At 41.2% G+C, this 14,386-nt stretch overlaps 1 protein-coding gene across 1 annotated transcript; it reads right to left on the bottom strand.

Moving 5' to 3' along the window:
* Positions 1-10,106: 10,106 nt before the first annotated feature.
* Positions 10,107-11,239, bottom strand: LOC119025974 (trace amine-associated receptor 8a-like). Its single transcript, XM_037110021.1, has 2 exons — positions 11,067-11,239; positions 10,107-10,920 (listed from the first exon to the last, which is right to left on the bottom strand). Exons 1-2 carry the CDS (start codon positions 11,237-11,239, stop codon positions 10,107-10,109), a joined length of 987 nt encoding a protein of 328 aa, XP_036965916.1.
* Between the last annotated feature and the right edge of the window lie 3,147 nt (positions 11,240-14,386).

Raw genomic sequence — 14,386 nt, 5'->3', positions numbered from 1 at the left:
TCTGGTCAGTAAATTAGGTTGTAAACCTTTAAAGAAAGAGAAACAAAACTTAGCATTTTAATTTAACATTTTAATTAAAGATTTTGAATGCATTTTAAATGAATTTAAACATTTAATTTAAGTCTAAAAGTCTTCAAAAGCACATCTCTTACGATGTCTTTGCTGTCAGCATTGACGCTGACCACTCTTGCCAGCTTGTACTGTCCTCTCAGGTTGTTTTGGTCAGCCAACCAGACCACATCTCCAACAGCAACATTTCGCTCTTTGGTGTGCCATTTGTTTCTTATGAACAGATTAGGTCCAGCAAATTGGCTCCACTTCTTCCAGAAATTGCTTAACTCTGCTTGAATATGTTTAAGTCTTTTGTAAGGGTAGCCATCAAACTGGAAATCTCCAGGGTCTCCCTTTGAATTGCCACGTCCTGAAAGCAGGGATTTTGGGGTGATGTACTCCACACAGTCTGCTTTGAGTTCTTGCATCGATGGGTCTCTTATTTGCAAGGTTGGCTGCCACGAGGAGAAAAGTTTGGAATTCTCCCCATGTGAAAACACCATCTCCACCAAAGTTGCACAATGCTCACTTTGCTACTTGCATTCCTGCTGCACTGTTCCTATGGGGAGAGTCTGCAGGGTGGATCTTCCATGATCATTCTGTACCATGCTTGGCAGCTGTGTCCTCAAGTTCAGACTTGTTTAGTCGGTCGAGGAATTTGTGAAGCTTCTCCAGAACAGGTCTGGCTCCCACAAAGTTAGTGACCAGAGTTTCCTGGGGTGTCCTCTCAGTGAAGTGAACCTTTGATAGGCTAGCAGGAATCCTTCAGATGACATGTCACTCACCACTTCAGTGTGTATGGCTTGAGAAGCCATGCAGCAGAAGACTATCTCCCATACTCTGAGTTTAGCTCTCTTCTCGACCTCATCTTTCACTTCATAAGGGCCGAACAGGTCCATGGTGGTGAATTCAAACTGTGCAGCTGGGCCTGTTCGCTCTAGAGGCAGGTCAGCCATGATTTGTTGACATTGTTTTGCCTTGTTTTTCCTGCAGACCACATAGCTGTCAACTATTTTCTTGGCAAGTATAGGCTTTTATTATCCAGGCTTTTGTCCTCATCCGGAGAAGGGTTCCTGCTATCCCTCATGGTTTGCTTTGTGCGATTCTTGTGCCAGCAATGTCAATACCCATGCTTCAAATGGTAAAATTGGCACTGCTGTCTTCTTCGTTGAACGTCTGAATTCTGCCTCCATAAACTAGCAGTTCAGAGTTCACATCTTTGTATACTGCCAGTTTGCTTACAGTTGTGTACCTTCTTGAGCTGCAAGGAAGAGGTCTGTGAGTGCATGTTCATGTTCTTTGACAGTCAGCACAGCTTGCTAGGGAGGTGTTACCTCCCACTTTGACTGTTTAGGGGCCCGGCACTTTCTCTTCTGCCACTGCTTGGCAGCTAGACAAACCCAGGCACTGACTCTCACCAGTTTGGACAGGCTACTGAATCTTTTTACTTCCACAAGATCTTTAACCCAGTGGGCTTCCTTCTTAGAAGAAGAGTTGGGTTTACCACAGGTTTTTCCTCTTGTGTCTCACTCTTTGGACTTTCCTGAGTGGGTTGTGGGTCTTCTTTCTGCTGACTCCTTCTTGCTTGAGCTCTTATTAATGCACCTGAGGATGCCTTCCTCTGGAGCTTGTCCACACTCTCCCTGGCATGTGCTGCAACCTTTCCAGATGATTGTATAGACCACTCCTCCACTGGCCACTTCAGGAACTCTGGTCTGCCATGTGGAATTCTCCTTCAAATCCTTCAGATCTCCACGGATCCACCACCAGTCTTGCATTAGTCCAACTGGAATTCACCCACTCTATTTTTGCAAAGAATGTTTTGAACCCATAACTGACTCCTTGTATGGCTCCCAAGACCATTTGACTGTCAAGTAGATGGAACCATCTCTCAATATTCATTCGAGCATGCTTTTCCACATACTTCTTGATCCTGGCTGCAAAGACAGCACCACTGAGCTCAGTTTTTACAGCTTCTCCCTTCTGATCCAGGGGTGTCAGCTTGGCTTTTGAGTCAATGAATTGAAATTTAATGCATTTACTTGTCTTCCACCTTAGGTACATCACAGCTCTATAGGTCTTGTGACTTCCAAAGAATATGATGCCTAACGGTTTCCCTTCCCATCGAGCTGGTGTTAGGCTCCTGTGGAATTTCACCAATCCAAGCTGCACACATTATTCAAAAAGCTGTATGTCTTCTTTTCTGAGGCTTTCTGAGAGAGGTTGGTCCCAGGTTTTTTGGGTTATTTTCCCACCCCCTCCCTCCTGGAATGCTTTTCTAACAAGAATTGCTCCCTTCTGTTTAGCAGTTGTAAATAAGAGGCCATCCACACGAAAATGCTCTTTTGCATTTTTGTGCGCAAACACACCTGTATTGCATCATTTTGGCTGACTGTTCACACGGATCCTGAAAACACAGTGACTGAAAACGCACTTTTTTGGAAACGAGTCTAAGGTTGGAAAAATCCGAAAACGCAGCCTTCCCGTTCTTATGTGGATGGCGAATCCGCATGCTTTTCAATTCGATGACGTCATTTCCCCAACCCTCGACCGCTAGCCTCCGACCTCTGAACCCCACAACGTCTCATAACAACAACAACAACGGCGGACTACTGCTTGTGTTCGTGCTTCTTGCAACTCACTCGTCGAGTGTGAGTTGCAGCAGCAGTTCAACCTCATTAACGGTCCACACAAATGCTTCTGGTTTCCTTGTACCAGCCATTTTCGTCTTCTTCTTGTTTTCGAATTCTCCTTCTATTGCTTGTTTGTAAACAGCGCGCAAGCTTTATGCACATGCTCTGTCTCTTCTCCGTTTTTTGGTGAATTTCAGGCGCCACCTAGAGGCCTGGAATGTGAACTACAGTATTTTGAGTCGTTTTCAGTAGATCTGTGTGGATGCAAATATTCTTGAAACAATGCCAAGGAAGACAGAGGAAAAAAAAAAGATTGTTTTGGTACATGTAAACAAGGCCTAAGACAGTGGGTCGTACAGTCCAGCTACTTGGCTTAAGAGAGCCCTCCTTGTCAGTGGATGAGGTATCTCAGTTCTCCCCTCCTCCTTGAGAAGATCTTTTCCAACTCTCATCTTCTTCTTTCTTTTGTATAAGTTAACTGAGGTTAACATGTAGAGCTTATCTTCATCCACTTGGTAGCCGATGCCCAAGGCTTTGTTGTCTTCGTCCCTCATTTCATTTGGAAGAATTAAGGTTTTGCCTGTTAGAACCTCCATCTCCATTCCTTGCCTCCCACTTTGCCCTGACCGGACCCATGGTTTGAGAAAGAAACCTCCAGCCTTCAAGATCTCTTCAATAGTTGTTGTGATTTCGTCAAGTCTATTTGGGTCATTTTGGGAGGTTAAGAGGTCATCCACATAACTGTTGTCTTCAATGACTCTGCGCTCATCCTCCAAGTGAGTAAAGTTGGGCAGGTGTGCTGTTTTCCTCATAGCCAACTGAGCAATGCAACCAGCAGGTCTGTCCCCAATGTTGACTCTGGTAATTGCATATTCACTTATCTCTTCGTCTGGGCTGTCCCTCCAGAGTAACCTGTGAAGATGCATCCCACGCTCCTCCAGCCATACAGAGTTGGACATCTTTTTGATGTCTCCTAGAGATGCATGCATCCCTTATCTGAATCTCAGCAGGACATCTCTGATAGGGTTGAGAACGTCTGGTCCCTTCAGAAGAAGATCATTCATACTTACACCTTTGTATTTCTGGCTACTATTCCATACAATACGAACTGGTGTTGTCACCGAATGAGGGATTGGCGCCACCAGGTGGCTCAAGCTCCCTCTCCTCTGCCAGGGTCATTTATTTTTCTCCTGGTGGACAGTTTCCACGTCGGCATCCTCTACATCTTGGCTAACATGCAGCTCCGATGCTGTCCCAGTGCCACCACTCAAGGAACTCACGGTTACTGGCAGCTATAAATTTGGTCTGAGCCACATCCTGCTGCTGTAGCTGGGCTGTGTCAGTTTTTGGACTTGTGATTTCTTGATATTTGACAGCTGCTGTCCTCACACAAGTCGGGATGTGCTCAACCCACTGTCTTCCCTAATGGACCCTCCCACAAGATGAGGTCATTGATGATTTTTACCCTCTGGGGAGTGAATCGTCCCTCTCTGTGGCTAATGAGAAGTTCAACCTCTTCTGGCCTTTCCAATTCTTTGATGCACTCTGGCAATTTCATCCAAGCTGTAGCAGACCACTTCATGAGCTCTGAGATAAAGTTATCTTCTCATTTCTTAACCTCAGCTCTTCAGCACCCTTTGGGTAATGTAGTTTGTGTCTGAAGCAAGATCAATTAAACCCCCATCTTCTGCCCTGCGTTTGCAGTGACTTGCAACATCAACATCATGATGACAGGAAGTTCAGAAAGCCCATTTCTCTGCAATAGGTCAGACTTGCCTGAAGCATCGAGTGTCACTGTGGTTTTGTTGGTGTTGGTGAAAGCCTTTCTGCATCGATCTGCCATTTATGGAGAAAGTTCAGATAAGGTCTTCTCTTTTTCCTCTGTTAGTTTGCTTTCACCTTTGCAGTCTTTTTCACTCTTTCTCTCTTCCTCTCTTTTGACTTCTCCTTTTGGTCAGAGGAAAAAATGGTGGTCTGGGGCACCACCTTCCCTTTTACAGTCTTTATTTCTGCATAGGAAAGTGTCTCTGCAGAATCCATCTTCATCATGGCATCCAAGACATTGTCTGCATGCTCCCAGCTTTCTCAATACAGCTTTCTTTTCAGGGAGCATAAGTCTTTTGAACCTTCCACAGAAGAAGATTTTGCTGTTATGCCCACTATCACCACAGACACCACATACCTCATCAAGCTCTTCTTTCTTTGTGGTTTTTGTTGAGTCAATCTCTCTGTCTGAACAATCTGATTTCTCCATCGTCTCCACAGTTCTGAGCTGTTTAAGTCTCTCTATTATTTCTTCTTGACTTTTCAGGAACTTCAAAAACATGTCAAAGTGGTTGCCTGATGTGACATTGTTTCTGGGTTCAACCATGAACATCAACCAGTCTCTTTTAATAAAATCAGGCAACTTGCTTTCAATGGATTTAAGTACCAGTGGGTTCTTTATGTCTCCAGAGTTTCCTAACTCTGTGAAATCTGCTAGGGCCTTCTCCACTGACTGTATGAGGTCAATGACCTTTCTTAGCTGGTTCCCCTTCACATGTGGCATCTTCTCCCGTGAGGTGCACTTCATAGCCCTCTAAATTGGCACTGTCCACAGGTACATCAGCCGCTTTATCATTGGCTTTTTCTGCTTCCAGGATTGCCATTTCTTCCATATCTCGACCACAGGTTTGTTTGAACAATGTCTCTTATTTCTGCCAACTTTGTTTGGCCTTCTTTTACAGATCTATCAATGTCGGCCTCTTGCTGTTCGTCAGACCTGCCTCCTTATCCTCAGTCTTAATGTCAGCCTCCAGTCTAATCCTGTAGTCATCATTGGCATCGAGCATCTTTCTGAAACAGTTGGAAAGCTTAGTGAATTCCTTCTTTAACTCCAATTGAAGCATGCTGCTTGCTCCTCTTGAAATGAAGTTGGCTTGCTGCTTTCTGCAGAGGCCCTCTACTTTTTGAGCTGCTGGACCGACTTCCCCAGGATATCTTCCTCCATCTTGACTTACTCTGCATCAACAGCTTATTTCTGGATCTGAAGCCATTTATCCTCAGGGCCAGGCCACTCTGCGTGGTTTACAACTGTCAAGTCTTCCTCTTGTTCACAATGGGGACACAGGGACGGGGAGCATGGAGCAGCATTCAATCGCCCCACAACACAACACAAATGCCTTGAGCATAATGATCAAAATCAAACGAGCAGCAAGGTGAAGCAGCGTGCGGCCATACCTGTCGGGCACACCTCTGACCCCGAAGTGACACAGGTGACGAGGGGAGCGCAGATGGAGAACCGGTGGGTGGACTACTGCCTTTTGTACCAGCCCACCCCAATGCATAGTGGAAATGAGGAACAGAAACCATAGTAACCAAATATAAACAAAAAGAGGGAGGGGAGAAAACAGGACAAAATGCTTAGCCTGCTACACCAGCCAAGAGCTGAATAAACTAGAGGAAGTTGTTCAGTCTGTGACAGTACACTGCTGTGTTCATTTCCTTCCACTATCGTGTTGTTGTAGTAACTGTCTTTAAAAAAATCCCCATGATGGTCAACCCCCCTGACTGAGACTTCATTGAACTTCCTCCAAGAAAACATCATTCGTCCCTGTGAGGGAAAAAGACCGACAGGGTTTACTGATGGAGTTTATGTAATTTAGACATAACTTTATCACTTTCCAGGAGGTTTAGTGGGTCAGGATCTCAATCACAACACATTATAACAGCATCCACATGATTAGAAACAGTACATATTTAGATTAATAGGTGAACACTGGGGGAAACACATTGCAAATCACACAAACATCATCATGATGTGTAACGTCATGCTTCTTTTGGAAATGCAGCGCCAGCTTGCTGTGAGAATTACACATTGGTGTGGCTTAATGCTGGAGCTGTTTGGTTCTGTGTGAACAAGAAATGTCAGAGAATTAGTGAATCTCCGAAGTGGAGATAATACAGTGACTCTGTGTAAAAAGGACTATTCTCTGGAGAGTCTAATCACAGCAGCTTTGCATGCTGTGCCATCTTAATTGTATGCTTGTATAACAGAGTGGTTAGACCTTTAGTTGTCTGGATGTTTCCACTGTTATATGGATACCTCTCCATCTACAGTACTGAAATACTGAATTGACTTTGAATGCCCTAATATATCTTGCACTGACAAGATATTGTAAAAGCCTCCTTGCACCTCTTGGGAATGTTTTTCAGTCAGGTTTTCAAGTCAGCAAATCTAAAAAAAAAAAAAAAGAAAAGTTTCTGCCTACTTTTAGTGCTCCTTTATGGGTGTCCAGAAAACATGGGCCTGCTGAGATCTTTTATTCCTGATCTAATCATATAACTCATCTAGCAATTTGTTTTCTCCTGTAACATTCTCTCTTACTTAAGAGCTGATGTCTCCCCTCTAATGCGCTGGGGTCTCATTTATAGATAATCGGTTGCATAAATTCCAGATAACATCATATAGCATCAAGGAATTGGGCACATTGCATTAGTAATATCTTCTAATACTGTGGACACACCACTAAGTAGCCTACTATTTAATCAGTTTGACCAAGATATTTATTTGATTGTATAAGCCTGGATATCCCCAGCCTCTTAAAAGACTCCAGTGAACTCTCTGGGTGCCGATGAGGTATTTCCCTGCTGCTCCTCCCTTCTTTGCTGCAGCTCAGAGTTCTCTTTCTCTTGTTTTTGTATGTGTTTGAAAAGTTAATTTTTTACACATACAACATATTTTCAACACATTTCAACATTTCATGTTTGCTTTTTGAAAATTAAACAGTATAGTTAAATAAACCATGCAGAATTGCTGGGTGTTGACAATAAGCTAACCAACTGCTAACTTTGGCATTTCATTTACCTGACAGATTCTGTATAAGATATATTAATCCTTTTCATCAGCTAGAGAGCAATTTTGTCATTTTGAGGTTCTGAAAAATAACAACAAGACTCAGGACAAAGGAGTTGATTGTGCTGTTACCGTCCCTCCCACTAGGTTTTAAGGACAGGGGAGATGCACAGGATGTGAGGAAATGTAGCACGCAAGCACAACATTTCACAAACAGCTCAAACAGATCAAATAGACTTTTGCTCATCATTATTATTATTATTATTATTATTATTATTATTATTATTATTATTATTATTATTAGCCATTGATGATAATCACACGTGAATGAGCTGAGCTCCTGTTTCACCATGTGCACAGCTGATGCTCCAGAAGTAAGTCACCCCAAAGATAGTATATGGTAAAAAAGAATGCACTCTTAACTCTACAAACAACCGGGCCTTCACAATGCAGTTCACACTTACTAGCTCGCTAAGTAGCAGTGTTCTTTTAGAGCTGGAATGTAAGTTTTGACTGCGAAACAACAAAGGTGAGACGTGTGCAGGGATTGTCTATAGTGTGCAAGCTAGGTTTTTATTTGTCCAACAGGGAGCACTTGGTTCATTAATTGCATGGGACTTCCTGCTGTTAGCTGGGGGGTGGAGCTAACTAATTGTTTCTACCAGCAGTGAAGAATACTTACTTTCTTGAAAAACTTTCTTATATCCATTCTTCTTCATTCACGTTCTTCTCCTTATGCTGTTCTAGCCGCTCTGTGTACTTGGGAGAGGTACACATGATGCCAGTGCAAGCAAGGTCACATGTGGGCATTCTCTATATGAACAGGAATGGATTGGATAACGACCCACTGAGGGGGCTCTCTACGTTACACTATGAAGTGAAGGGAAACTGACAGATTTATGATCATATTTAAGTGAATAATGACAGGTTATATGATTATTTGTTTAAACTCATATTCTGGCCACTTTACATTGAATTTGTCGGGACTTTTTTATAAAATAAATACATAAATAGATCAATAATAAAAACACCAAATTATATGGGGGGTCCTTAAGAATATTTTAGGGGGGCTTCAGCCCCCCTAAAATAGACCTAATGACAGTGGCATGAACTTGAACACTTCACTGACCAATGGCGTCTTTGGACTGAACCTATGAGTGAACTTGGAGCATCTTCTCTCTGAAGTTTGTTTGTCTGAATGACTCAGCACCTCCATGTCTTCACATGTGCTCCAAATCAGTGACAATGACTCAGGTGACAGGCAGCCAGTTTGCTGCTGCTGGTGCACTCTGGGAAGTGTAGTTCTTTGAGACCCATTCCTGAGCTTCAGCTCAACAGCCATGTTTGTTCAAAGTATATCAAAGGTAGAACACTTATGAAAATGTCACAAAAGCTTTACTTCCTATTGCTTTTAAGTGGTGCATTGACTTCAGCTTCTCAGGCATGTAGATATCTTAGAGCTGGGACTCTTATAAATCTCATCACATTTGGGGAAGACTGGACAAAGTACACCCATGTTACAGCAATTATATATTTCATGACAAATAATGTGTTACAATGGCAACAATGTCCAATGAAAACTCACAGTTTTCAACATATACAAACAGTATGCAGATCTGGCCAACCAGCTAGGGGGAGAACAGTATTGTGTCATTTCTTTTGACAGGTTCCAGGTGGTTGGGACTATAACTTAATATCGTCATTTAAGTGTTTTCACTTTGTCACTTTTATCAAATCCTAGAGGTACAACAGCTCCCTTTTTGTGGCAATAAATAATAATTCTATGTCTGCCATCTAGGTATGATACACATGTGTACTAAAATTCATATATCTTGGTGAAACTTATTGTGGCAGCTGTATTTTGGGGGTGCTAGCAAGGCATGCTGCTCTCACAAATGTTTAGAGTGTATCAGCAAGTGTTAGAACCAACCAGCAGGATGTGAGAGATCATGCAGTCTTAGAAATTACTCGAACAAAGCTTACTATCACTATTCCTACATATTTTGTTTTCAGCGACTTAAAGTGAGGCCGGATTATAAGGTCCTTTAGACTCGTCATTGTTCAAAACTGTTTTCCCAAACACTGGATAGGCTGAATTTTGTTCATCCTCTAAAATTCTCTCTTGCTCAGTAACCAACATCCCTTGCGTCTTGCTCTGTATATCACATCATGAGTCTCTCTAATGATGTGTGATGAAGTTAGTTAATGCAGCTCCTGTAATCTTCCAATACATTTCTGTTTTTTATTGATACAGTACAGATTACAGTATCAAGGTAAATAAGGCAAAAATCTCACTAACTGTAACTTTAGGCTTACATGTACCAGACTGATACGATGTGTGAGAGGTGTTTATACTTTTCATCAACTAGAAATTATTTCAGTCCTCATGGGTTACAAAAATCACAACAAGACTCTACAGAGATTGTGGGACCATGAACATATGCTGTCATCTTACAGGTTATGACATCAACTTATCTGTAAATCTGTAAAGTACAAAGCTGGTCTGACTTAGAGTTTCTCTAAATGGTTGACTCAACATTAAAATATTCAGAAACATTTTATTCCTTCAGTCACTTCTCAGTGTCTCTCTACAGTATATTGAGCTTATAGGAGTCAGGCTTCAGTATTTGAAGTGTAACAATGAGTCTAACTGATTTTCTAAACCATGGATAGAAAAACGTGTAGATCAAAGGATTTAAACAGGAGTTAAAATAGAACAGACATATCACAAAGGCAGCTGATGAAGCATTGAGCATGGTGTCCTGTCCTGTTAGTGTGACACAATAATATGGGCAGAGGCATAACAGAAACACGACAATAACTACACCAAGAGTCCCGGCTGCTTTCAACTCAGATTTCTTAGCTACTTTCACCGAACTCTGAATAGTGCCAACTGCAATGTGAGACCGCATGGCACGAGCCTGAGACACAGCTACCACAAATACTCTCATGTATAGAATTACAATGACTGTGACAGGACCGATAAAGGTCAAAAACAGATCAACAAGTCCTGCAACATGATCAATGACAATTACACATTGTCCAATACAGGAGTTATACCTGCCTGGTTCTTTCAGGTTATCTTTCATTATAAGGCTGTTGTATAGAGCAGAGCAGACCCAACAAAGGCAGGTACAGAGTTCAGCTCCTCTCACAGTGATTTTAGTGGAGTAATGCAAAGGATGACAGATAGCTACATAGCGGTCAACAGATATGAGCACCATGGTTCCTACTGAAGCAGAAGTAAGAATGTATTCCAAAACAGAATACAAAGTACAGATGAGGTCACCAAGGAACCAGCAGCCATTTATGAGTATAATTTGAAAAAACATGAGGAGGCCCACGAAGAAATCTGAGACAGCCAGAGAGAGGAGGAGGAGGTTGGTCGGGGTGTGGAGCTGCCTGGAGAGGAAGAACAGCAGAACAATATGTATCAATATTTATAGCATCAGTTATTCAGGTAACATCAAATAGAGCATAGGCTGAAAGTACACACAAAAGTAAAGCTTTTTGCTATGTAACAGATCCATAAGTTAATGAGTGACTACTTGAAATGGGAGATAGAGATGATGACCAGCAGGTTAAGAGCTGCAGTGAGCAGAGAGATGAAGGAAAGCAGAATGTAAATCAGCATGGTCTCAAAGTGAGGACGTATTGGCTTCCTGCAGGAGCTGTTGAGGAGTTGAGGAAAGCAGAGGCCAGTTTGCTCCAAGGTCTCCATCACCAGAGAGAGGAGAACCTGCTGAGCTCTGACAGCCTTTTGACCAAAGTTTAGACATGATATAACAAATTAGCTCTATTGCCCCTCCTCTAAGATTCTGCCTCACTTAGACTGTCCTTCCACATTTGCTCTGATTAGTATCTTCATTAGTCCCTCCTTTCCAATTTAGGCTTTTCTCAACCATACACATTCAAACTGGAGCTCAATAAAGCTTGAACTTATCAAGATATTAAATGTGCCACAGGTGGACTTGAATGAAAATCAAGAGCTATCTCAATGGTCATCAAAAAAAAACCAACAGACTATAATAAATATTTATATAAAAAAGGTCTTTGGTTTATCACTGGGTTAGGATGGTGTCTCAGTGTGGAGTTTCTGTTCATGTTCCTCCCAGTGCTTTTCTGGGTTTATTCTAGGTGCTCTACTTTCCCTCACCTTCAATAACAGTTTGTTGTAGTACAAAGGTAGGTAGGATAGGTCAGGTTACTATTTTTTTTAATTTATAACAAAAATAATTAATAAAGTCAATAAAACAGAGCACCAGCTTGGAATCGGGGACCAATAACCTGACCAGAACAGAGTCTCTTCACTTTAAATTTAAATATTTGTGGTATATCTAAGAAAAAGAACTGGCCTTCACATGAAGGGGTTGAGTCAATCATTTCAACACAATTCTCATGGACGTTTCAGGCAGGACACCATTCTTCAAGCGAAACTCTCCAAAATGCAACCTAGGGTCTTTTTGTTAATGTACCCGAGTCAAACGTTTGTTTAAAAGCACAGTTATGATGAAAGCGCCACTTTTAAGATTGACCATTTTCTTTTTCTGGTCAAAATCATTTTCAATGGACTGCTAATTTTAAAACACTAAGAAGACTCGACACAACTTGTAAATCATTAATCAAGAAGAACAAACTGTAAAGATGCAACAGGACCAATTTTTATTGATTATACAATATAATTATCACAAAGAAAGCCCTGCATTCCACTGAAGCATACAGTACAAGAGGTGTTTTACAGTATTCATGTTTATGTGCTCACCTATTAGGTTTTGGCTGTTTCTCTTTGTCAGGCTCTCTGACAGTTAATGAACTTGCTTGTTTGAGACACTTAATCAAATCGGTACCTTTCCAATACTCCAGAAATTATGTTCACCATCCCAGGGAAAACACACACACACACACACAAAAAAAAAAAGTTAACCACAACAAGACAAAACAAATTGAAGAAAAGAGAAAGATCCATATGTGTGCCATTGTTACAATTATTCATGTTGGCAGAGATTCAAAACAATGACAACTGATCACAGATCTTCTTGCTGGTAGTCCACATCTCCATGGAAACCTAAGATAAACAAATCCAAGTAATGGTTAGTTGTTAATCCATATATAAAACAGCAAAACGGCAGTGAAACAAATATCTTGACTTCAATCATTTTTGGTGATTAGGTGTTTGGCTGATATTTTATGGAGAACATAGTGGATATTTGGTCAGTTTGTGTCTGTTTGCATGACTTTGAAGGTCATTGTGTTATTAATAAATTTCCATCATTGTTCCATCATCATTGTTTTGTTTCTTTACATCAATCCAGCTGTTGCCAATTGCAGAGTTCTACTTCAAACTTCTCAAACCTTGTAAACATGCTGGTACACGGATAAGAATGGTAACAATACTGACAAAAGATAAGAAATATAGATGAGAAATAAAAAAAAAACCAACATGCTACTTACAAGATTACAAAAATAGCACTTAGTGGAAATCTATAACTAAATTATTACAACATCTAAAACCTCAACATTTTCATAAGCTTTTTCCTTTAACCAAAACAACAAAATAACCTCAAAAAAACAAAAAACAAAATCAGTTTATAATAATCATGCTGATTCGCCTACAATGTTTATGCCCCTGTTTTGCCAGTAAAACGCATTGACAGATGACAGGGGGTGAATATGCAGTCTGCTTCAAAAAGTAGTGAGTGAGAATGATGAATGAATGTACATGTACAGGAAAGTAAAGGAATCAGTACTGAAGTGGCAAGTGAAATAGTGTTTGTTTTTTCCTGATCTAAATTATTTTCTCGCCTGTCTTTATGACCTGTGAACTGGCGATGTTTTTTTTTGTGTGGAACCAAATGAAACATACCACAAGTTCTCATGTCATAATCCCTGGAGAAAGTTTACCTCAGACTTAGAAAACGGATCATCAGAAAACATTTTTTAAAACTTTTTAACAAAGTAACTTGTTAAAATTTCTGGTTAACTTTCCTTACACTGGGTGTGTGTGTGTATATGGGTGTGCGCATTGCCTGCAGTCGATGATGGTGCCACGCTATCACACCAGCTACATTTGCTGAACACGGGTGCTGTTAGAGCAATGCCTTTCTGAGTAAACCTGCTTCTGTTGGGTAGGGTGGCCATTGTGACACTCAAAGTGTTTTGCATTGGAGATCTTCCAACATTTTGACTCAAACTGGGAATGTGTTTTACATTATGGAGGTTTACTACATGTAAACCTCTGAAGAAAACTAACAAATGACAATGATGAATTGACATGAATGGAAAAACTAAATGGGTAGATGGGATATATGACAAAGGGAAACAGCAGGTTAGGGTAGGGAGATCCACCAGATGCATTTCCAGATAATTTGGAACCGAGAAAAGCAGTTGGGAGTTGGCGGGGACGGTAGTTTAACCTTCAAATAAATATGATTTTCGTAATCAGCCATAGAGTGAACTTCTATAGGCACAGTTCTGGGAAAGCACAGGATTCCAAAAGCGAATGCAGCTCCTGTATGGAGAGGTGAAGGCTTGTGTCCTCTATCTTTTAAAAGAAGATTCACAGCTTGTTGCCATAAATGCCAAAAGTGGTATTACAAGTGAGGGCCAAAGCCCCTGGGAGCCAACTGCACTGGATAATTTGGTGATGTTCCATAAATTTCATAAACCCCAGAGCATAAAAAATGCTTTCCTCTCTTATGTTTTGTTTGAATTTGTAATGATCTGAGAGCTTTTATAGACATCTGAATCTGTATCTGGATGATGTAGTTGTCTTCTAAATAGATTTCTCATCTGAGTTTATCTGAAACACTTCAAGAAAGTTTTCCAGGATGACATCAGGGCATGGTCACACAGAGGTGAATGCAGTCAA

The sequence above is a fragment of the Acanthopagrus latus genome, chromosome 9, assembly GCF_904848185.1.
Source record: "Acanthopagrus latus isolate v.2019 chromosome 9, fAcaLat1.1, whole genome shotgun sequence".
NCBI lineage: Eukaryota > Metazoa > Chordata > Actinopteri > Spariformes > Sparidae > Acanthopagrus > Acanthopagrus latus.
Note: the sequence above shows the minus strand (reverse complement) of the source record. Positions and strands in the feature narration are given on the sequence as shown.

Coding starts and splice junctions, on each gene's coding strand:
- LOC119025974 (XM_037110021.1), bottom strand. CDS start 11,239: ATGGAGACCTTGGAGCAAACTGGCCTCTGCTTTCCTCAACTCCTCAAC. Junction 10,921..11,066: donor ATCTCTATCTCCCATTTCAA/GTAGTCACTCAT, acceptor CTTCCTCTCCAG/GCAGCTCCACACCCCGACCA.